Genomic DNA, 25,788 nt, shown 5'->3' with positions numbered 1-25,788 from the left:
GTATTCATTCCTGAAATTCTGTTCATTCCATCCTTTCAATTTTAAAATAATGACACATTGTACTACATATTATTTGTGCAATACAGCGCCTAGAGATACATTTAAATGAGTTCTAGTTGCATGTTACTTTAACATCAAAGCATTGTCTATTGAGGTTCGCTCTTTCAAAATGAAATCCATTGATTAAGGATTACAGTTGCGGATTACTTCTCTCTGATTTTTGTTGTTGAGCGGTCCCTGTTGTTTCCACTTGCATTAATTTTCAGACCTTATTTTGCATTAAAGTTTCCAAAGAATCCACCAAACAGTTCGATATTTCTGTTAAATTAGTTAGACCTACTGTGGAGCAACCTCGATAAAATGATGTTCAGGAAAATTAATATGTTGGACCGAAAGGGCAAAAGTCGATGCGAATGATATGTTTAACGTTTGTATTCCTGTGATTGAATAAGGGAATGTTTTAGATATGATCCTTATTTTGTAAACAGCAGCTTATAACTCACGCAAAAGAATTTTCTGTAAGAAATTCTTTGTAAGACGAATAATTTTACACATCGTGTGAATACAATATACATGTATTGTATATAAAGTTTGAAAGGGATCCGACGCATTCCCCAAAAACCCAGCAGTATCGTTAACACTTTTTTTTCCTCTCTTCCTGGAGCGCCAGTTTTCATGTAAGATGGTCCAACTAATTAGTCGATAGAGGGTGTTTCTTCCGCCCGCGGAAGCGAAGACAAGGCTCTGTTAAATTAAGAGAGTCTTGTCGCGTTTTTGTCGATCATTAATTCATTTTATAGCAAAGGCGACAGTGCAAAGCTCTTACAATATTTGTCGTGCTATGGAAAAGATATCTTCAGATTTTCTGTAACGTAAATTTGGCCTTTCTGTGCCTGCAGGGAGAATCTGACCGACAGTGACGTCTCACCACCGTGTCTCCCATGTCCTAACGTTTAGGTAAGTTATTGTTTTGAATTTTCTCGCAGTAGATAGTAGTACTTACATGTATAAAGAATTGGAAGTAAAGGGTCGAAATACGTCAATGCATGAAGAAATGTAAGATGTAAATGTTGACTTAAGAATGTGATGGACTAAACTATAGGCTCCCTGAGTGATATTTTAGATTCGTTAATCACTTGTGTCATTTTGTTATTTTGATTAAATCTATTCATAATTTTTGTTCAAAAATTAATGTAATTTGATTTATATGATAAGATTTGTTATGTAGCGTTTTGGGATTTTGGTACACATTTTGCTACCATAGCATGCACCATTGGAGTTTTTCTATATACATGTGATTATATGAAGGGACGTGAGTTATACATGCATTGTTCTATGTCTACATTATAGAATTAGATGCATGTATATGTATGCAGATTTTTAATGTTCGAAGAGAAAATGCGTTTGAGCTGAAAAGCATTTTGCATCATTAGGTCTCTGCATACATATACATGCATCTAATTCTATAATGTAGACATAGAACAATGCATGTATAACTCACGTCCCTTCATATAATCACATGTATATAGAAAAACTCCAATGGTGCATGCTATGGTAGCAAAATGTGTACCAAAATCCCAAAACGCTACATAACAAATCTTATCATATAAATCAAATTACATTAATTTTTGAACAAAAATTATGAATAGATTTAATCAAAATAACAAAATGACACAAGTGATTAACGAATCTAAAATATCACTTAATTAAATTTTTGTTTAATTTATTATTAATGTCTACGTATGTTCTTCCAATTGCGTACATGTATTCTATACATGTGTCATAAAACTACCCTGCCACTTTGTTACCGCCTGCAGTGCCTGTTGCTGACCGTAGTTGCTAATTTTAGACCACCCGGCTTTGTTTATTTGCCTCGGGGGGTCCTTTGTTTATTGGGTTGGTCAGCAGCGCTAGTCTCGGGATACTGTGCGGTAATATTACGTAACCATGAGTTGTTAGTTCCATCGGGTCGCCTTGGCACTTTTTCTATATTTAAAAGGGGTCCCGATGGATCTTGGCATGTTGGCATGGCACCAACCAATCAGAGGCCGTGAGGGAATTCTAAATTTGCGCCCACTTCCCTCTCTCTCTTCACTTTCTTAGAATTAGTCGAAGGGCAAGGCCACGCCATTTTCCTTAAAATTTTCTCTGTTTCCTGTGATAATTCAACTTGCGGCCCTTCGACTATAAGCTTTATTCATTGCTATTAGCATGATCGTTCACCATGGCAGAAGAACGTTTTGTAAGGCAGTATTTTGACATTCCGCAGTGGTACGTTTTCGCAGAACATGAAGTAAGCAGACTCAACGCCATTATTCGTGAGAACGTGCCTAGCCAGATTATTTCGTGCATCTTACTGGACTGCTCGGCTATGTGCAACTCGTGTATTTTTTGTGATCCAGAGATCAATGTCCCTATGACCTGTGGCGCTATATCGAGGCCGACAAGATCGTGTTAAATATACAAACTATTGACAGTGACGATGGCAGACCTATCCGCCGATATAGAGGAAGTCACGCAATGGGCGGCCTCCAAAAAACTTTCAGTAGACACTGTTAAAACACTTATAGCGTATGGATACGAGTCAATGGACGCCTTGGAGACTCTTACCCCAGAGGACATTTCGAAGGCGAAAATCCCCGTGGGCCAAATGAAACTTTTACTTAAGGCAGTCCGCAACACGTTTCGTGCCGAGGACGCACCATCTCCTGTGGCCGCACAACAAACACCGAACACCAGTGCCGACACCGCCGCCGCTACCTCGACCCCAAACGACCTCGCTACTGCGGTGAACTCGGAGACGTGTGACGACGCTTTCGTCCGCGTGGTGATGGACCAGATGAGGGCCAGCCAAGCAAACATCGCCAAGTCCGTCGTACCAGAGCCCCTACGGAACCAGGAGCTGCCTCCAGAAATTCAAGGTGGGTACTCTTGGCAAGATCCCCAAGTTCATTTAAAATCATTAAGTGCCAGCAGCAATTCTACATGTAGCAATCATTTAGATATTGTAGACTTTGTTAATGTTGGAGGGGCACATCAGTCTGAGAAAGTAATGTCTGATAATTCTGGTTTTCAAATCATTTGTCGTAGCGGACCCAACAAACCAAAATTAGAAAATTTAACCCTCTGTCATTGGTCAACTGCCAATTTGGCAATTTTGCACAAATTAGTTGAAGATGGGGTACTTCCCCAGGCGCAGATATTTGATTATTTGTCTCACACCTCACGTATTTACCGCCTGGTATCCTCACACGAATTGGTGTCTGTGTTCATGTACGATAGAGAGTATAGACGCTTGCAACATTTACATAAGTTTCGCTGGGGTACTAGTGTATCCCACTTAGCTGAGGAGTATCTGCGCCTAAGGAATCATGCCCCAGGTATATCTCAGACTGGTGTGGTCCCTCATAAAACTAAGGATCGCCTTAGGGGTACTAGCACAATGGCCTCCCACACAGCTCAGGGAAAAGAAATATGTCGACGTTTCAATTCAAAAAATGGATGTTTTATTAAAAAGTGTAAATTTGAGCATGTGTGTGGGATACCAGGGTGTAGTGCCCCCCATCCTATCTCCGGTCACTCAAAAAACTAATACACCCCAAGCCCACGATGAGGCTCAAATACAAAGCCTGGGAAGATGAATTAAAATATGATCCAGATAAAATTTTTTTGCTTTCTGGTATCAAATATGGGTTTGATATTATTGACCCAAATGCTGATCCTAGTCAGGCTAGTTGTAATAATCACCCTAGTGCTCAACCTAATAGCCCCCTTTATGCTAAGGCTACTGAACAAATAAATATAGAAATTCAAAATGGCAATTATATAGAAACACATGAGCCACCTGTGATAATTAGCCCCCTGGGTGTCATCCCAAAACCTGATGGGGGTGTAAGACTCATTCATGACTGCAGCCGACCTCAGGGTCTCTCTGTCAATGACTATGTTTCTAACAAAGACAAACATAAATATAGCTCTGTTGACTCAGCATCTAAGTTAGTACACAAGGGATATTACATGGCTAAGGTTGACCTTAAAAGCGCTTATCGCAGTGTTCCTATTAGTACAAAGAGCCAACTAGTTACGGGTATAAGATGGGAATTCCCTGATAAGACTAGGTATTTTTATGATTGTAAACTACCTTTTGGTTCAAGTTTAGCTCCCGGTATATTTCATCGCCTTTCCCAGGCTGTTGTTCGCATGATGTCTCGTCGGGGTTTCAATTGTATTGTTGCATATCTGGATGATTTTTTCATATGTGCACCCAGTAGAGAAGAATGTGCTTCTATTATGGGCACATTAATTAGACTTTTACGCAAACTTGGGTTTATGATAAATTGGAAAAAGGTCATAGATCCTACTCAATCTATCACATTCTTGGGTATTGAGATATCCTCAATTGACATGCAGTTATGTCTCCCAGGGGACAAACTAGGGCAAATTAAGGAAGAACTCGCAAAGTTCAAATCGCGCAAGCGTGCAAGCAAAAAGCAATTGCAATCCTTAATAGGGAAACTAAACTGGGCTTCATCAGTTGTCTATGGTGGGAGAGTATTCCTTCGCCGCTTGATAAATGCTATGAACTCCCTTAAACATAGTTCCCATAAACTTCGCATAAGTCAGCATATGTCCCAAGATTTGCATTGGTGGCACTCATTTATGGTTCACTTTAATGGTAAATCATTGCTTCTCGATAAGGTCCCTGTTACTGCAGTATATACAGATGCCTGCTCTGCAGGTGCTGGGGGCCACTGGGGGCACAGCTGGTTTTACCTTAACTGGGAAGTAGATTGCCCAGATGCGCTGAACTTGCATATAAATGAGCAAGAGGTTTTAGCTGTGGCCTTTGCTGCACATTATTGGGCACATCATTGGGCCAATAAACGCATTCTTATTTTTTCAGACAATGCAGTCACAGTTTCTGCCCTTAATAAGGGTACATCTCGCAATAATACAGTTATGCGGTTCTTGCGATATATGTTTTGGTTGTCAGCAAAGTATAACTTTCATATCACAGCTAGGCATATTAAGGGTACACATAATGATAGGGCTGACACAATCTCTAGGTTGCACGAGCGCTCATCATTCATAAGATTCTTGAGTAAATACCCCTGCCCTATGCCATTTTCCGAATTTCTACTACATATGTCACCAGCCTCACTGTCATTTCTTTTGTCTAGGCACCTCACCGGAATCTCAAACCCACTCTCTGGATTCTAGGGTTGTGCACCTGAGGACTAATGCCTATGCAGCTTCCACACGTCGTACTTACCTAACATATTTACACTCCTTTCTTAAGTTTTGCTCAGACAATAATATTGCACCTGTGCCAATTTCCTCGGCTAATCTTGGTAGATATATTGCTCATTTATCTCTAAAGTTGTCCTTTAGTTCATTACGGAATTACCTGTCAGTTGTTAGAATTCTGCATTTAGAAGCAGGAAAACCCAACCCCCTTGATTCCTTTTACATTTCAAGCATTTTAAAAGGGGCCCGGCGGGTGTTAGGGGAAGTCTCCAAACCCAAGTTACCTATTACAATTGACATACTTAAGCAAGTGTTTTCCTGCATTGACTTGTCTTCCCCGCATGACATTTGTTTTTGGGCAGCTTGTCTTGTAGCATTTTTCTCATTTTTTAGAAAGTCAAATCTTTTAGCCCCATCATGGGGTCACTTTGACCCTAACAAACACCTGTGTCGTTCCAATATCAAGTTCGGTGCTGATGGGGTTATCATTACTGTCCACTGGTCTAAAACCATTCAGTACAGTCAAAGATCCTTAGAAATTCCCCTACCCCTGATTCCTAATTCTCCATTCTGCCCGAGCACAGCCTTAATGCTGCTGTTTAAATCTACACCCTGCTCTATTCAATCAGTGCCAGCTTTTGTATTTAGGCAACAAACTGCTACCAAATTAATGACATATGATATTTTTGTTTCACGACTTAGATTTTTTTTGCACAAACTGGGTTACAACCCTAGTCGTTACTCTGCTCATAGCTTCAGGAGAGGTGGGGCATCCTTTGCCTTACAGTGTGGACTGCCTCCTGATTTAATTCAAACTCAAGGGGACTGGCGTAGTGATGTTTATAAAACCTACCTTGACCCCTCTCTCTCCTTCCGACAACAAGTAGCAACCACCTTAGGACAAGCAATAGGCAAAGTACTGTAGTTATTTTAACTGTGTAACTCTCATGTGTTGGTTATTACACAGTTTGGCTGTTTAGTTGCCTTATGTATATACATTTAGTTAAGATCCTCGCAATGTACATTAGGATGTAAAATTAGATGTATTTGATCATGCTGCTGGCACCTTGCACTGATTATATGTTACCTTGTATTTTACTATATTTTGTGATATATCTTGCCAAGAGTACACCTTACATATATGTGTGTGTATTTCCGTTGTGAATGTCCTGCGATGGATGTCCACTTGGTGATCTGGTCAGACTTGCGATCAGCCCGCCGCCAACTCTTACACTGCTCGGACACTTTGCGTATACCATGCGCGCACATAGACTGTTGTTCCTCTGTCTAAGTGGCCAGATGATGTCCGTCCGGAAACTGTTCCTGTCCTTTCCGTCCGTGTGTCCGACTTCCTAATTCCCTCCAATGGCAGTGACCCATCATCAGACTATCTTGTAACCATTTTATGTTATCATGTGCCAAGTACTTATTACAACAGTACAACACTTTGTTACTAAGTCATTACTTTTTGAATTCTAATGTTTAAGTTATTATTTATATACTACATATATCTACTCCCTACAGGCTTGGGTGATTGGAGTATGGTTTTATTTTACTCATTGGTTTTTAAAATGTAGTACACGTGAACTGTGTGATATTTTACTATGTGTACTAATTTATTACTCATTCAATAAAACCATGGATTTGATTTCACCCAAGCCTGATTTACTGGTTGTTTTTTACTGATGCTATTAAATGCAAAGTGGGCAGGGAGTCTCTGGCTTACATGAGTTTAAAGATTAATTAGTTAATTAAATTTTTGTTTAATTTATTATTAATGTCTACGTATGTTCTTCCAATTGCGTACATGTATTCTATACATGTGTCATAAAACTACCCTGCCACTTTGTTACCGCCTGCAGTGCCTGTTGCTGACCGTAGTTGCTAATTTTAGACCACCCGGCTTTGTTTATTTGCCTCGGGGGGTCCTTTGTTTATTGGGTTGGTCAGCAGCGCTAGTCTCGGGATACTGTGCGGTAATATTACGTAACCATGAGTTGTTAGTTCCATCGGGTCGCCTTGGCACTTTTTCTATATTTAAAAGGGGTCCCGATGGATCTTGGCATGTTGGCATGGCACCAACCAATCAGAGGCCGTGAGGGAATTCTAAATTTGCGCCCACTTCCCTCTCTCTCTTCACTTTCTTAGAATTAGTCGAAGGGCAAGGCCACGCCATTTTCCTTAAAATTTTCTCCCACCTACCCTCCTCTTAGACATTGATTAGTTTTGATTAGCTTAATTAGTTAAATTAGATTTAGTTCTCGTCCATGGATTTGCACATCTGCACTCGGAGTTTACTGCTATATTGTTATACGCATGATGACCTTTAGGTCACTTTACTTGCTTTGTACGAGTATGGTTTTATTTTACTCATTGGTTTTTAAAATGTAGTACACGTGAACTGTGTGATATTTTACTATGTGTACTAATTTATTACTCATTCAATAAAACCATGGATTTGATTTCACCCAAGCCTGATTTACTGGTTGTTTTTTACTGATGCTATTAAATGCAAAGTGGGCAGGGAGTCTCTGGCTTACATGAGTTTAAAGATTAATACATGTGATTATATGAAGGGACGTGAGTTATACATGCATTGTTCTATGTCTACATTATAGAATTAGATGCATGTATATGTATGCAGATTTTTAATGTTCGAAGAGAAAATGCGTTTGAGCTGAAAAGCATTTTGCATCATTAGGTCTCTAGAGGGAACGGTAATTAATAGCTCTTTACACTATCAAAGACTTAGCTGTTGGTATTCACATTAATGAGATTACCCAATCCCGTTATCCGTGAATTTTAGTAATTACACGCAATCCCTTCTTGGTTTTAAAATAAAAATTGATATTTACAGAAAGCTGAGCATGACAGATAAATGAAAACAACAAAATTGACAATTATTATAAAATAATATGAACGCATATCCCAATCAAAATGGATTGATTAGACGCCGGAAAAGAATATTTATTCAATAGAAACGTTAGAGATACGCTCGACTTGAAAAATGTGTAGAAAAGGATCTACAATTCTTTATTTCTTCAAGCTTTACAAATTATCAGTATAACATATTATAACAGGAGGTGGTAGTGCATTTACATAGAATCAATAAATTATATATGGTATAGATACAAAAGCTTAAACATGCGATATTTTAGCCTTTCTGTTAACAATCTATGTAGGGAACAAGACAACGTAATTGTGAAAGAAAGCAACAAACCCACACCAGTCGTTTTATGTCAGCCGATGTTACCTGATTATTTGATTATTAAGAAAAGAAACACATTCGCTATACAAAATAAACATGATCTTTTTATAATAATTTTGTACAAATTGACAAAAAGAAAATCCTTGATATATTAACCCATTTAGATTTTTCGTTGTAAGTAAACGGTCATTAGTTCGATGCACCTAACATGATCTCGGACGAAAGATACTCTAGAAATTATGTAGCTCAACTGGATATTAAGCAAAATTCACGTGAGCCTTACGGATAAACGAAGTCAAGCTGTTATCGGGAATCGAGGATATTATGTATGTAATATGTAAAGTACATCGAAGAAAACCTTTGCTGATCCAAAGCTAAATAAAACAGATATGTGCGGAGAACGGAATTTTTATTATGACTTTATGTGCAATTCGTTAATTTTTTCTCTATGAGTAACGCGAATGTTCCTTTCTTTTTGTCCGGTATCTGATTTAAGCAGCAAAATGTAAATTTACACGTTTGGATTCTTCGATTTTCACAGCAAGTATTAAATTAAACAACAAATAAAGAAAGAATTTTAAAAGCTTTCCATTAAACCTATCAGAATAATTGTGTAAATATAAACTTTCGATCAAAATTTATTGGGATGTGATGTTTTAAGTAAAGATTGTATCACGTTTTGTCTGAAAATGTTGGAGAAGAAGCTAGCGTGTTTTTGAGCTTCTATTTAAATAGAATTAAAGACCAGTTAACTATATTCACGCCTCTCTATTTATTAAAAAACTGCCCATATTGAAGACAGTATTCAGTTCTCTTAACTAAACTAGCAATCGAATAAGTAAACTAAATTTAATTCCTTTTTTAAAATGCCAATAAAGATTTTCACAAAATGCTTCATGGTCTCGAAAAACATCAAAAGGATTATTTTGATGGGCCAGTTTGATATATATAATTATCAAAGCGTATATGATTCAGTTCCACTAATTAATACCCTACCGTGATTCTACTATAGCAGTTGCGGTGAATCAGCTGTGATTATGCTACAGCGAATGCTTCACAGTATGTATTGCCTAATTTCTTATCAAACAGATATTATGAAAAAATATTATGTTGCGTAAAGAGGATTAACCCAATTCTATTTCATGATTTAAATTAAATTTCAAGTATAAAAAAAATAACCTGCGTGGTATCTGCTTGATTTAAGCTACCCTACTTTCTTGCTTTCTACGGCTCATCCAAGATTATAAATGCATGCATGTATGAAAAATATCCAACCAAGTAGAAATCGTTACCAGGGAAGTCATATTTTTTTCGTGATAATGATGTCCTTAAATTGATTTTTGGTGGAAGATTTTGTTAAATAATGGCCTTCCATGTATAAATATGAAATACGTGTCACTTATACAAATGTTATTTCCATTTCATTTTCTCCAGGCAATGATCTTCGATCAGTAACATTGTGGTCTCAACTACAAACTTTATGTGTAGAAAAAAAAATATATATTTTAAATTGCATTAAGGAATGCTATTATGAACAATCTTCTGGTCATCTAAACATATATATTTAGAATTATTATCCAATCTAATTAAGACATCAATACAGATTTAATAATGTATTTTATGCGAAGCATCAATTTGGCAAAATATATTCTAATATACGTAAAAACAATGTTTAGTGAAATCGGAAATACCCTTTCTTTCTAGCTGGAATCCATAGGTTCATTATTCTGTCATGGGCTGTTGGTTAAAGATACGATCTTGAATTGGTCCATGACCGATATTTAATATTCACGTTACCATAAACGTTACAGTCAATATCTGTACAAAAGTCACCTTTGTATATTTATTCTGACCTATCTACCTAGTCCTTGTTGCACCTGGAGGCACATACATGTACATGTAGAACAAGGACGCGGGATTTCCATTTATTCTTCTCTGTTCTTGGCTATCCATTCCGCTTCTCCCTAGGTAAGGTTTACATTTATTCTTATTGTCCTTTTAATAAACTTGACCCAACGGTTTGGTTGTTTTTTTTTTTGCAATTCACTAAAATATTTGTAAATCTGTTTTTCATGAAGATTACAAGAAGGCTAGATGGTTAGATTGATTAGCCTTCTAATAAAACAAATCTCGTAAAAGTTTTTATTTGGACGAATATTAAAATATATTTTGGCAACGAAAAAAACTATTGGTCCGTCTTTCACACGTGAAGATTGTTTATGTTTTATTTCGGAAAGAATTACCGAAAATAAATTTGACTAGAACTGGAAGAACATGTACAGTGAACGGAGCCCGAAGGCTTGCCATCGTTAAATGATTGAGTTTAAAGCCGCCTCTGTCCTTTTGATTGAATTAATTGTCTTGTTAAGAAAAGTGCCCGCGTTGCCTCGTGTTGAGAATGACCTGAATGTCTATCAAAGATACAGAGTGCCGTATTTTGTTGAGTTCCTCATCTCGATGTCCGTCAGATGCAATTTGGGCGTTTTAACAAACTCGTTTTTACAGTATCGATATAATTATGACGTACTATTAAACCTTACAGTGAATACCTACATAATTGGTTGATGATTATCGAATTCTGCTGATAACAGTTAGAGTGGGGAATGGCCCTAAATCAAATAGAAACTTCAAAGGTATGGTGGCAGCCAGGGTCACTCAAATAAAATGATATAATCAGAGTGTTTATTTGTCGTAATAAAAACCACAATAAAGACAACATACTACCGACTATTCGACGGCAAATTACAAATATAATTATTGGCCAAAAACTCATAGCGAAGTCCAAAAGCCTCAATAAACATCAAGAATTCCTCTCTGTTCGGTTAGTCAGACTTTGAATTGCATCTATGATACCAGAGAATAATTGTTTTTCAAACATTCAATTATACATGATTGTTGGATGCAATCTTGCCATTTGCAAGATACCGGAAGACGTTTTGCGAGTGACTCTGAAAGACAACGTGACGCCGTCGTCGTATAATGGTGGCGAGAGGAGCTCGGTTCTCGCCCTCGGTTTAAGAAACTGCACTCTCTGAATATTGGGGGGAAACCGATGTAAGTAGATTTTATTTCTCTGTTCCATGACAAATGAAGGTTGCTTTAAGATGCGAACATATGATGCAGTGCATAGATGATTTTATCAAAAATTAGAATCGTTTTTAGTAATAAGTATTTTCATTTCGGTATATTATACCATTACAATGCTATTGCCGGAGATGATTTTTCTATTTCAAATATTATGTGGTTAAAATATAGCATACATGAGAAAGAAGGGGTGAAAAAGTTCTTAAATTTAAATATTCTCAATGGAATATCTCTGATATTGTTTCAAATGAAATCAAAGAAATAAACGCAATTCGGATAAATTCAAACAATTTTCTTTTAATTTTCTTTTGGGCCTCCAAAACTAGATGAATTCAATTGTCATTGTATATTGATTCAAATTGATCATAGAAATTCAAAAAACATAATAATCAATGTATTAACATCTCAAGGAAAGCAATCGGTGAGTAGACATTAAAGAAAAAAATACATATTATCGCGATGCATGTTTTATGAAATAGAACCATTTTAACAAGAGATTGGACTTTGAGTAGTTGTGTCAAACAGCAATGTGACATAGACCTGTCTATTTCACTGCTAGCCACTCGGACTCTTTGAAATCCACAAGATTTGTCTGGCTTTTGAGCTAAAACTACGCAGTCGGTGCATATTTAGCTTGAAACCGCGTCATTTTAAACATGTTTTAATGCAAGAAATAAATAGCTACGTCCAACCGGAAGTCCAAGGTCTTGTTTAAATGGTTCTATTTCATGAGTGTACAACAGACAACAATAATAAACTAAATGTCTACGTAATTTATCTTAATATGGAATTCTTGTATTTTCATTATAATTATAAAATGAAGGTTAAGTAACTTTTAAGACGTGGTGTTTTTGGACAGGAATTAATATTTTGAATTTGTTTATAACTAATACTTATGCATCGTACACTGTTTTTAGTTAAGTTAGTATTTTAAACGGATGTCAGAAGTTGTTATTGTACATCAATAGTGTTCTGTATAATTCAAGGACAATAAAGCACTTGTTTAAAAAAAGACAAAAAGGCTTTTCTATTAGACTAAACTGGAATTTGATACAAACGGAAAAATGTTTATAAGCGTAAAGTAGTCCCTCTTTCTCTTCTTTCGTCTCCCCAAGTCGAGCATGATGCATCAGATTTTTGTCTTACAATTTAGCCAACATTTACCTCTATCTGATCCAACACTGAGCTGTTTTGACAGCAGAATACCTAAAGCTACAGTTAGAATCTGTCTTACAGATACCTACTTTCTGATAGGAGGCTCTCTTTACGTGCATCTACTGGTAAGAACATTTGCTTTATTGGAATCAGTTCTTATATAATGTAAACCACTCAATATTTGAGTTTGGGAAAAGGCAATGTACAACTTGTACCTTTGAATATTATCTTTAACCATACGAGTCAAATGTAAAACCTTGTTTTATATGTAAAAAAAATATCGCAAGATGCTGAGCCAAGGATGACAACGATCGATGTAATAATCTGTAAAATTATTTAAAGTGATCCAATATCAGTCGTTGTTTTAAAAAAAGTCTGAATGAAACCATTTTTTGATCAACGTTATGGAGTATTGTTTATAAAGAACAAATGTGATAAGAAATGTGGATAAGAAACTAAAAATTGAAAATTTAAACATATATATTTTTTAAAACTACAGTTTTTGGCGATATCTATTCAGAATAAATTCAAATAGGTCTGTTAACTGTCAACATATTGGTTCAAACGAACAGGTGTTCAATTTTAGTATGATGGGGGAAAAACTGCAACGTAATCTATATTAACAACCGCTTTAAGTGAAATACTTTTCATTATAAAGATAATTCAATAACACAATTTGCCTAAAATAATTGGAGTTTATCATATCATTTTGACCTAAGTTGTTGTGACTTAATTGGATATAATGCATGTTTAAGTTTTTCAACTATTTTTATTTTCTACATGCTTGAAAATCTGCTAGAAATTTGAGGAAATAGTAAAATAAAACTTGTGATTTTGGTACCTGATTTTTCTGATGGTGGGTTTTTAAGACGTGGTACGAAAACATGATAAATTGAACCAATTCGAAAATAGCTAATGCTAAAGATACTTTACTTTCAATTTTTACATGAATTGTTTTCATTTATTCTGTTTTGACCAAGATGGGTTATTTGGGCAATCTAGCCCATTGTATATGTTGCAAATTAGATCAAAATCAAGAACCTGAACGCAATCCCACAGTTGTTAGAGGCAGAAATATATTTTGCTGTGGTACAATTTTGGGCATTTTAAAATTTTGAATCTTATAAATAAGATTTTTTAACACTGTAACATGCAACATCCATTTTATAAAATTCTTTACGCGTGGCACAAAGAAAATAAATGCACACACAGTTTATTTGCTTGAAATATTAGTAAGAAAAGGGGATGGAGTGTTGCAATTTTAAGATATAATAATGAATAATTTACTTCATACAATTATTTTTAGGATTGATTTTCATTTTTCGAATAAACCAATGGACATTTTGTGCCATTTTCTTCACTCATGTTCTTTTCTGATTGATTTAATGATGGTTGTTTGGTCATTCGTATGTTTATTTACTTAAAACAACTTTACGAAACGTTTAAAAAGACCTTTTCTTTGGACAATATAAATCAATATAAATCATTTAGAATGTTAAATGTTTATTGATTGTTTTAAACTAATCTGATTTAAGGCTTATTGATTCAAACGTACAAACGTGCTGGTAATTTAAGATAAAACTGCGATTGAATAGCTGAAGTTTCACAACAAGGCTTATATTTTAGTTCCTACATGTAAATAACAAAGGATAATAAGTCGATTTTTTTTATTTTGACATCATACTCAGACAAATATCAGCAGGATACATTCACCACAACTTGATTCATCTAAACAGTTATACTTCATATCCCACTAAGTCAAAGATTGAAGCACCAGACAAAAACATTGCAACTTTCCGGGATATCACGAAAAAAAAGAGTTCTTATGCGTGAAATGGGCAAGCGAAATATATAAAGCTCAACGTTGCTTTCATTAATTAATCAAACTAATTTGTGATGTTCGAATTATATGCATTGCAGAAGCTGAAAGAGGCAGAAAAAGTACAAATAGAATGCGTAGTCATCCTTAAGCTTCTTGCTTATTTATGAAGTGAGTTATTAATTATCAAGAGAGGACGTTAATTTGCTTCTGATAACTGAATAAGTCGACCTCTAAGAAAATCGGCATCTAGCTTTTCAATAAAAAGTTGGAAATAAATTTCAATGAAAGTGAGTTCTAATAAGCTATTTGCTGAGTTGGTCAGGCAAAATGGTCCTGTTTGGTGCTACCGATGCAGGATTTACCCTTGTTTTTACCCTAATGATAATAATCGTCATCACATGTATTAGAACTTCTGTGCGTGCACGAGTATGATTAAGTTTTTTTTTTTTACGACAAACTGAGAATAACTTGTATGTATAATGCCTGTAGCAATACATGTATGAACTGCAATTTTTACGTGAGGTGTTTTTTTTTTTTGGGGGGGGGGGTGTTTTGAATGGGTTTTTTTTTCCTTCTATTTCTAGCTTTTTCTCGGGGGGGGGGGGGTGTTTTTTATGGTGTTTTTTTTTTAAACTGAACCAATTTGAATTTAAAACTTTTTCCTTGAGAGAAGAAAACAAGTGAGTAAAGTCAATATGATAACATTTATTTGTTATTATTCTATAGTACAGATATATTTCTCTGTTTAAATTTTACATATATTTGAATAAGATGCTATTTTTCATTAACTTGCGTTGTTCTGATTCTATCTGTTCGATCGAAAACCATTTAGTTCTTGTATCGCATCGATGGAAAACTGAATGTACACTAATTCATTGAAGCACTTATAGATCAATTAGGGCCATAATCCGTCAGATATTGAGTTTACGACTACTCACAATAGATCTTTGATTAATTTACGACAATTATATGATGGTTTTTACGAGTACTAAAGTGTTCCTTACGGGACGGCTTGTTAAAGCTTTGTATGATTTATACATTTTTGCTTTAACGTTTGGTAATTGAGAAATTTCGACGACGATCGATGTTCTGTTCTAACCTATTGGAGAATAACATTAAACTGATGACAGAGCTCTCGAAGATATATGTTGAGTGAACAATAATGCAAGCGAGATGAATATGTAAAGTTTTTGTGATTAGTTTTAGCTCCGAGGAGAATTTTTTAAATTTAATAGCATTCAAATACTAATACGCATACAAGTCAAAAGTCACAGAGAATGTCGATTATCGAAGAAAGTCTTTCGGGGAAAAATAAAGTTATCGTAATTATAAGTATTAAGTGTTAAGATTACAGAAATATTCATGAAATAAAACTCAGCATCAATAAAAAAAAACCTTGCTTTGCGAGATTTCTTGTTGTTGTCTTGGATAATCTAATGTCTTCAACTTAATAGAACTTTAAGACGGTTTTAATAGAAAACAGATTTATTTCCAAGTGTTATAGCAACAATCTAGAATCTGGAATAAATTCAATATGAAATGCAAAAATCCCTGAGATCAATTTTTACCCTCCCTCTTGTCCTTTTTATATAGAAAACATTTTTATCCGACTCCATATATCTTACGCAATATATTTGCAATTAAATATAGATAAAAATAATTAACATTCATCATTCTGAAAAAACTGCACCCTCAAAGGGCAATAGAAAGTTACAGTTAACATTGAGCAATGTATTTTCCTATCGCCTCCAAAATGTCTGTCGATTTTTTTCATTCTTTCTTGATAAATCTAATAACAATGCATTTAAGTCAGACACAAACGATGCTTAATATAATTACACAATCATTATGCGCTTTTAAAAAGAAAATGTTATCAATTTCCCCGTGTAAACATTTGACGTTTTATGGGATTATAATTGACAGATATTAAAAAATGACGTTTACTGGGGAAAAGAAATTAAAGAACAGTGTCAAGCAAACGTTGCAGTAATAATGCGAATTTAATAAAGCAGTTGCTTTTCTCCTGTATGATTTGAGATTGATCGATTCATGCTCAATTTTTCGCCTGTATGAAGCTTCGTAGTTTTGTTTATTTTTATGTTATAGCACAACTGCTTTAAAACCGCCTTGTTTATATCAAAAGTATAAAACAGTAAAAAGTAAGTAATTGTTATGGCACCTTCGAAAAGGGGAGGGAATATTGCTTTGCTGCTGTCCGTCTGTCGGTCGGTAGGGCCACCAACAGTTTCCGTTCATTTTCTTCGCAGAGGTTGCAGATATTGAAATGGAATTTAGTAAACAGATTTATCATACAAATATCTGGGTCAAGTTCGATTTGGGGTAAGATCAAGCCATTTTCGACAGTAATGCCCCCTGGACGTAGAAAATTTCCAATTTTTTGCAGTTTCCTTTCATTTTTTTTCGCAGAGTTTGCACATATTGAAATGAAATTTGGTATACAGATTTATGATGATAATATTTAGGTCAAGTTTGATTTGACTCTGAAAAAGTCCAAATAGTTGCAGTTTCCGTTCATTTTCTTTGCTGATGTTTCCAAGGGAGGTGGCATAAGTGTTTCACAAACATCTCTTGTTTATTCAAGTGTCAAATGCCAATATAACAAATACAATTTCATTAGACATTAGACAACATAACACATTAATATATAAAAATATTGGCACTCTTTCTTAAAGGACACACGAAACTCTAAAAATTAACAGGTTTACTGTTACAAAACAGATATACATTTGTATGATCAAGATACTGGGGTATACGTACACATTGATAATTGGATTATGTGTATAAAGAATGATTAGCAAAATAGGTTTGATGTAATCAAACGGTCAAATAAACAATATTTGTTATTGATTAAAGGAGCTATGTGGCTCATAGGTGTAAAATACAAACAATAAACTTTAGATTTGTGGGGAATTCTACATAATGTGTATACACACTATATTTTTAATATAAAATATATCTGTAAAAAGTGTAAGTACATATAAAAAAAAGACAGATAACATATCATGAGGAATTTATCTGAAAAGATTTGACTCTTTGTGTGACTATTTGGTATATCGGAAGCTTTTACCTTGACTTTTTTTTGTTTACCTTTGAAGCTGACTATCAAAAGCACTGTGTTTGGATTCAAGTTAGCACTTTCCTGTAAATCTCAGCAACAACTGCATGTGTTACAGAATATGGTAGTTCCCTACGGCTATCATGATATTCGAACCATGGAGTATGCATTGTGTGCTTTTGTTGACTAGAATTTTCCCTAATCCTTACAGGCTTTCACTAGAGTGTACCATTATAATGCTACTTTTTCCGGACGTCGGAGACAGAAAATGGCAAAAAGCGGCAAAGCAATCAATGAACTGAATGACCCTTTTGTGAGTCTAATAACAATATCCTTCCAGCAAGTTTACTTATTCTTATCCTTAAGCTCGCAACACTTTGCAAACCTAAGTCAGATTCTTCTGCTGTTGAACAAGTTTTGTTCAAAAAGTCGATGTGTTGATTAGTACGATGGATATGACTAACTAACTACAAACAAATAATATGAAAGTGTATTTATACAACTGTTTATGTTTAGCGCAAATTGAGTTAACTTTACTCAGTTAATATAGTATATTAATATCTTTTAATATATATAATTTATATAAAATTTATGGAGAAGGCTTACATAGGCATTGCCTGCTGCCTAATCCATTTATGTAAATGTATATTTGCATAATAAAATATGTTCAAATCAAATCAATTTATATAGCTGCTTGGTCTCAGAAAACAAAGCATACTTGAGGTAGTGTATCATTTTTATCAGCCAAATTGAATTTGTATAATTTTATATAGTTCACAGATTATTTAATTGTAAGAAATACCAGGATCAGTAAAAAAAAAAAACTGAACTTTATTTATTTTACAACGATTGATAAGCAAGTTCTACAACTTATATTAATATCTCTCGTTGGCACGGATGTTAGCGCGAGGGGGTCATTGGTGTGGGAAGAAGCCGGAGTACCCGGAGAGAACCCACGTGTCCAAGCGGGCGACCGCCATACCCTATCACATACAACCACTGTCGATCACGGGTATCGAACTCGGGTCGCAGCGGTGACAGTCGAGTGCGTTGTCCACTACGCTACTTGGACACTGATGGTGTCCAGGATCAGTAACCAATGCAAAAACAAATGCTGTATACCCAGAGCATGCATGCATTTCTTCAATGTGAAATTAAGTAATATTAATAATCCCATTTCAGTAAATAAATACTGTTTATTGTTTATGCAGGTATTTATCATCTTAACAAGACCCCCCCCCCCCCAAATAAAAAAACAAAAAAATTCCATGCACCTAAAATTCCTATTCGGGTAGGGGATTGCTTGCTCCTGTTCTCTAAAATTCGGTTTAACATACGTACTTTCATGATATACTTTAGTCAGTCTCAAGATAGTGGAGGGACCAGTTGGCTGGTACTTGTATATAATTTTCCTACATATACTTGAAAAAAGTCTACTGTCAAGAAGGGAAGAGCCACCCCCTTCTTCCTTATTGTTACTTGCATGTTGTATACAGTTGTAAACTATACGGACCTTGAGTAAAACCCACCTTCTAGTGATAAAGATCTCTATGCGAGTGCTTTTTGCAAGACATAACACGAAAACACGAAGGTTGTTCGGTTGTTTTGTATTACACCTGATCAATAAGCAACATTTTTACTTGTCTACCTGTCTAAAAGTGCAACTTTTGCGTTTAATTGAGTACATTTTGTGCAAAGCTTAAAACTCAAACATATCGAATCGTCTAAGGCCGAAGAGAGAGAGAGAGAGAGAGAGGGGTGTCAATTAAGCAAATAAAAATTACTTCTGAGGAAGAAAACCCGCTCTTCTCAACGCCGAACCATCTCAACAAATATTGTGACTATGTTTGACCAATTTATGAAGGCAACAATCCATAAAGTTGTTTTCTCTCAATTGCTTTTATAACGCAAATATTTAATTATCCCACAACAATTACTGATTACTTCGAGTCTTTTTCGTCTCCGATATTTATCAATCAGTGTCGGAATCAGATGTAATTAAATGACAATATTATTTAGAAATTACTGATCCTAGCAATTTATTTTTTTATGACGTTGTAACGGGATGAGCGTAGGCTACTCCAAACAACAACAAGACATCTTAAATTTAACAAAATTTAATAACAAAAAAAATAAGAGAAAGAAAGAAAAGATAGAAATATAAACACTAAACCACACAAACACACACCTTTCACTCAACAAGAAAAAATATGATGTTTATACAAATGACCAAAAATAAATTAGAAGAGTGTCCGAATCTCCGGGGCTGTAGTCCTGGACCAACTACGGACAACCACAACTAGAGTAGTTTCGTCACCACAATCATCATCATCACCATCGCCATCATAATCATCGACATTATCGTCAACATCATCGCCTACAACACCATAATCACAAAAGACATCATCGTCATCACCATAATCATCTACTTCATCATCATCGACATGACCATCATCATCGTCGTCATCACCATAACATCATCGTCGTCATCAACATGAACATCGCATCGTCATCGACTTCACCATGAACGACATCATCTACACCATCATCATCGACATGACCATCATCATCGTCGTCATCATCACCATAACATCATCGTCGTCATCAACATGAACATCGCATCGTCATCGACTTCACCATGAACGACATCATCTACACCATCATCTTCTCAACATCAACAAAATGAAACTACAATAAGTGTACAAGTGACACCATAACACCATAATAAAAACAATATTGTATAATACATCATATAAGTATCTCACTGATAGTATCAAACTATGATAATGTATAAATAGTATTATATTAAAGGCAACATCTCAAAATATTGTAAGTATATGGTAACTAAGTTATTTGTTTACAGTAAACAATATGGCGTCTGAGACTTCCGGTGACGCACTTCCGCCCAAGTAGTTAAGTGGAAAAAGTGACCATAAATTGTAAAATAAAATAACGCATAGAAAATAGCCCTTTAAATCACCGTTTCTTTATACAGCAATAGCAAAAACTGTACTATAGAAAAAGACGAATTCCATTTAAACACTCTCGCTAAAGTCACACATCAGTGAACACACAGGTAACTCTACAGTGAACAATGGTCAAGGTGACTTTATAGGACGACTGCGTAATACTAATAAAAAGGCAAAAATTTACAAATAAACTACACCAAACTAAATAAATACTTACCACGGTCAGCTATCCGTGTCCGCGTCAAATGCTGAACTTGTGAAACTAAAACATGCCACACAGGCTTCTAACACGATACCCCCTTCACACACTAGTACTAAGCACGTCTTTATTGCTGGACAGCTCGGCCGGGTATAACTTAGCGCCTATTGTTAGCGTCGGCCAAGCACGTTGCAAAGAATTATGGGAAAAATAAAATCGGGTGTGTTCGATATGAACAGTGATTGTCACAGACGTACACCTACGGAGAAAGGGATATCGTAATGCGGATCAAATGTGGCGGAAGATAAACATCTTGAATTCTCTAAAAACTCAATTAGAATTATTGATTCATGTACATGAATTACATAATGCATTTTCATAAAAAGTACGCTAATTTTCACTTTATCCTTGGTTTTCCAAATTAATGAAAATTACTTTTTTTTACAAACCCATCCAAGTGATCACGGCCTACTTTTGTACATACAAGTACAATCATAATGAAAACCAACATGACGGCAAATTGATTTGCTTCTGTTTGCCTTTTTTAATCGAGTGGCGTGAATAAAAACCAATCAATTTTCAAAATAATATTTTGCTTGTATTAATTTTGATGCGTATGAGAATACAAAAAAAAATCTGTTCACAGATTTAATCTGACATGGGACAGAATCCCGTTTTTAAAAAAATACTTCGCTAGTATTAATTTTAATGCATATAAAATTATATTAAAAAATTCTATTCACTCAGATTTAAATCTGACATGGGACAGAGTTTGGTACTAATTCGTCGTTGTTTTTTTTCTTTCTTTTCAGGCTTTCCTTGTTAAATGTGGCCAGAATATTCACCTAATAGAGCCATTTAGACAAGACACTGGATTAAGTGCGGAATCCACTAATATTTATTGTATATAAAAGCTTTTTAACCCGTCCATTAGCCGATAAAGTGACGTTTTAATTGTGCGTATTATCGAGGAGAGAGCAGCGTCGTTTTTACTGTAAAAGTTTAATAGCATGGTGGGGATGCTGTTTTGATATAATCACCTTTAAACCACGGGAGAAATTTGACAAGTATAGATCGGTGCATATCGTCAGAACTGAAAATAACCACTAGTCAGGACGAACTCCAAAAGACATCCATCATCAGCCGATAATTAAACACAACTTCACTTTCGGAACAGTACTCCGTGCATTCAGTTGAAAATGAAAGAAAGTGTACTTAACAACAAACACTAATTGACTCTTCATTTTCTCAAAGAGGCTAAGATTATATCGAAACAAAGCAGGAATAAGTATCTGTGCAGATTCACGCTTTGTATGAAATCGAGATATGAGAGCTGTCCGCATAATCAATAGACAACCCGGTTTTTACTTTTGTCACCGCAATCAACGGACAATGGACAATTATTCACCAAACCTTGTGGAGCGTCGGCCCAGACAATTTATCCAGTGCTTTCTTTGATGTGAACAGGACTATTTGTTCCAAAGAGGAACGAACTCGCATGACGTTTGCTGCAGTTAAGCCTAAGCAAAATATCGTCATCATCTCAGAGGAAAATATATGCCACAATTTAATATTTGTAGGTAAGAAGCATTTACATTTTCAAGTTTTTACTGAAGTCTTGAATGATTTTTTTACGAGAAACTTAAGGACTCTTTGTGATTCCGTGATCTGTGTGAACAACTTTTAAACAGTCCCGGAAATAAACCACTGTGCTGTAATGGGTTTCCAGTAATAGATACTAAGTAAGTAAAATGAATTCAACAAAGTTTGAAATTTCAAATAACATTTCTCTCATGGATGAAAACAATCATACTGATTATGGAAGAAAACCAGAAATGCTGGAAATTCTGCAGCCAGGACAATTATACTTAGTGCCTATCAATGGAATAGTTTCGATAATTTTTATACTTGTCACCATTGTAACAAATATATTGGTGATGCTAGTTTTGCTTCGGAGACACATGCGGTCGCCGACTAACATCATATTATCTGCAATGGCTCTGGCGGATATGCTTACCGGTTTCTTTCCGTTACCTTCATATTTCTACTTTTACACCCTACGAAATTATGAGGAACATCCGCCATTTGATTGGTGTTATCTTTACAAACTCTTATCCGAATACCTGCCGATGATTTTCCACACAGCCTCCATATGGTTGACTGTATTTTTGGCCATTTTAAGATACATCTACGTATGCCATACAGACATGGCTCGGAAATTTTGCACGCTTCCAAATGTCATCAAAGCGACTGTGGGTATCTTTGTTGTAGCAGCTTTGACGCAGATAACACGTTTCGTGGAGACGCAATATATTCCACACACGCTGCCCTCAAAGCGAGATCCCAACACAACAATAACAACATGTTTGGTTCCATACCGCCAATTTGTCGTACAAGATATGAATTTGTACTTCAATTTGATTTTTGGATTTAGAGTCATCTTTATTCACTTTATACCGTGCAGTCTTCTACTGATTCTGAATGCTCTTCTGATTCGAACAATGCGCCAAGCTCAGCTCAGACGTCGGCTTTTGTTGCGACAAAACAAGAAAAGCGAATCCAAGAAGCTCGCCGACAGTAACTGCACTACGTTGATGCTTGTTGCAGTCCTAGGATTATTTCTCCTCGTTGAGCTGCCTCTCGGTGTGATTATGATTTTATTTAGCATACAAAATACGCTAGACATAATCATTATGGACAATAGCACATTTATATTATTAACAAACATTTCTAATACTAGCATACTCGTGTCTTACCCACTTAACTTTCTGATTTATTGTGCAATGAGTCGACAGTTTAGAGAAACTTTTACAAGAATGTTTTCTTGCAAACCTATGCCTTTACAACGCGAGACGTCACATTATACGGCTGTGCCGCAAGAAAACGGAAAAACGCACAAAGAGAACCATACAACAGTCGTAGAGATTCCCGAGATCAAGAAACCCGAATAAAATGCTCTCCGTCCGAGAATCGTTGGTTTTTGAGACGAAGTGTAAAATAAATGAACATGGTTATAGAATTCTATCATTACATTGCGCAAATGCAAATGTATATAACGTGTTTTAACTATATGAACAACAAATGTTTGTTTGTAGTAAGACAAAGAAAGAAATATATAAAGCTGTGTTGTTTGTAGAAAATTGTCAATCAGTAAACATGAATTCTTTTTTTATCGTTTACATGTAAGTTGCAAATATTATGAGTTAGAGTTTACAGGAGCTGTATATATTTTATGTTGATTGCATAATAAATACAAATCTCTGGTTTGCAATTGTCGTCGATGGGAAACAAAGCGCAATTTCTGGAAATATAATTCATTTGACAATAGGTCATCACAGTGTGAGTGTCCCGCTGCTCGATACTATATAGATTAATTAGGTTCACTACATTGAAATCACGTATTGTGTGCAGCGGTCGTCCATTATTACTACATATAAATTTGGCGGGCTTTCTGTCGTCGCTAAGAAACTATTCAATAGCGCACAAATTAGATATCCGGGGAGGAGGAAACAAAAAAAAATCAATCCTGATGATGTAGTAAGTAATAACAATGTATGGCCTTTCTAATGATAATTAAGCATTATATCCAGTTTTATCACCAGACCTTCGGACAAGTTTACGTATTTGAATTGACAAGCAGTCTTGTATTATATAGGCAATTTACAATGCGTTATAATCCACACAAGATAACCCTTAGCACGGGGGCAGCCTAATGGTATTTGACAAATAGGTTCCAGTCTTAGAAAGGACTATTTAATGTTACTCTGCTGTAAGTGTCTCTCTGTTACCAATCTCTAAATTCCACTTAACAGTATTAGTTGAGCGCCGTCTAGGATTGACTCTCTCTCGAGGTATAAAAGCAGGTTATAAGCAAGCTAAGAAGTGAGAGCTATACAATTATGAGAATATCCTCTCACGATACATGTCCCATGGAAGGGAATGGATGCTTTTGGTATTTTGATAGATATTGAATGTATGTAGTCCGGGAGTTTGGTAAACATGCTATAGTTCAAGTCTGTTTGCAATTTATTCCTGAGTTGTATCATTTTTACGCATGATATGTGAAATACTAATATTAACAATGAATATATACCTAAACCAAAAGCATTTCGAAAAATATGATCCAAAGGCAGTTGCTGCAGCATCATCGACTTTAGATATTAAAGCTAGTATATGTAAATAAATCTTACAATAAACTTCCTCCATTAAATGGAAATCGATCACATTACGTGATATCAAAGATATTGCTACATTCTGTAGATAAATTATATTATATGCATATATATAAAAATAAGGCATTCACGAGTCCTATTGCAAGATAAATATACAACAACAAAGCAATCAATTGCAGCTAACTTTATAAAGCGAAACACTTGATGGAACCACTCGAGGAGCGATTTCAAACACGACGACTTTTTTGTATTATGTAAGAGAAGAGAACACAATTATTGTAATAAAAAAAAGCTCTATTCCTATCAGATAGAAAAATATCGTTCCTTTATTAAATAAACTAAGCTTCTTGACAACACAAATTGTACATTCGCTTAAAGAATGTTTGGCCTTCAGAATCACCTCTTAGCAATAACATTGTGCTATTATGAAATAAAAGTTTGATATGTATTGTATTAATAAATTGAACAAAACAAATTCTGAGTACTGGAAGGTACATGACCAAATGGATGTTTTCATTTGAATTAAACAATATATTGTATGACCATTTCTCTAAGCATTTATACTCTGTGAATGCATGTGGCTTCATGATTTAATTTTGATATGAATAAAAAGTGGACGTGCTTGAGCTTGCATTATTTTGTCCATTTGGACATATGGTACTATTTACCAATGATAAGTTACGTCTATATCTGGTATTTGACCAATATCGAATATCTATCGACCATATATTTGCCTTCCAAACAAAAAGTACCATCAAAATGAGGCGACAACAAAAGTCCGTAATCGAATGAATAAATATGGTCGGATTTACGAGCCTCTAGTGACATTTGGAAACTTCAAGAAGTCATGAAGGCT

General features: G+C 35.3%; 2 protein-coding genes across 10 annotated transcripts; both read left to right on the top strand.

Moving 5' to 3' along the window:
* The first annotated feature begins 467 nt into the window (after window positions 1–467).
* Window positions 468–24,026, top strand: LOC109619989 (sex peptide receptor). 9 transcript variants are annotated; one of them, XM_066065921.1, is made up of 4 exons: window positions 11,264–11,509; window positions 12,776–12,819; window positions 17,804–17,905; window positions 21,573–24,026. In XM_066065921.1, the coding sequence occupies exon 4, from the start codon at window positions 22,512–22,514 to the stop codon at window positions 23,709–23,711; it is 1,200 nt and encodes a 399-aa protein (XP_065921993.1). In that variant the 5' UTR covers window positions 11,264–11,509; window positions 12,776–12,819; window positions 17,804–17,905; window positions 21,573–22,511; the 3' UTR covers window positions 23,712–24,026. The 9 variants fall into 9 exon arrangements, with proteins under 9 accessions (XP_065921987.1, XP_065921988.1, XP_065921989.1 ...); XM_066065920.1 differs by having other exon boundaries at window positions 12,693–12,819; XM_066065915.1 differs by lacking the exons at window positions 11,264–11,509; window positions 12,776–12,819; window positions 17,804–17,905 and adding exons at window positions 468–677; window positions 900–957.
* On the top strand, window positions 1,717–7,719 carry LOC136270118 (uncharacterized). Its single transcript, XM_066066668.1, has 2 exons — window positions 1,717–2,921; window positions 5,181–7,719. Exons 1-2 carry the CDS (start codon window positions 2,483–2,485, stop codon window positions 6,170–6,172), a joined length of 1,431 nt encoding a protein of 476 aa, XP_065922740.1. The 5' UTR covers window positions 1,717–2,482; the 3' UTR covers window positions 6,173–7,719.
* Window positions 24,027–25,788: the final 1,762 nt, after the last annotated feature.

The sequence above is a fragment of the Magallana gigas genome, chromosome 7, assembly GCF_963853765.1.
Source record: "Magallana gigas chromosome 7, xbMagGiga1.1, whole genome shotgun sequence".
Lineage (NCBI taxonomy): Eukaryota > Metazoa > Mollusca > Bivalvia > Ostreida > Ostreidae > Magallana > Magallana gigas.
Note: the sequence above shows the minus strand (reverse complement) of the source record. Positions and strands in the feature narration are given on the sequence as shown.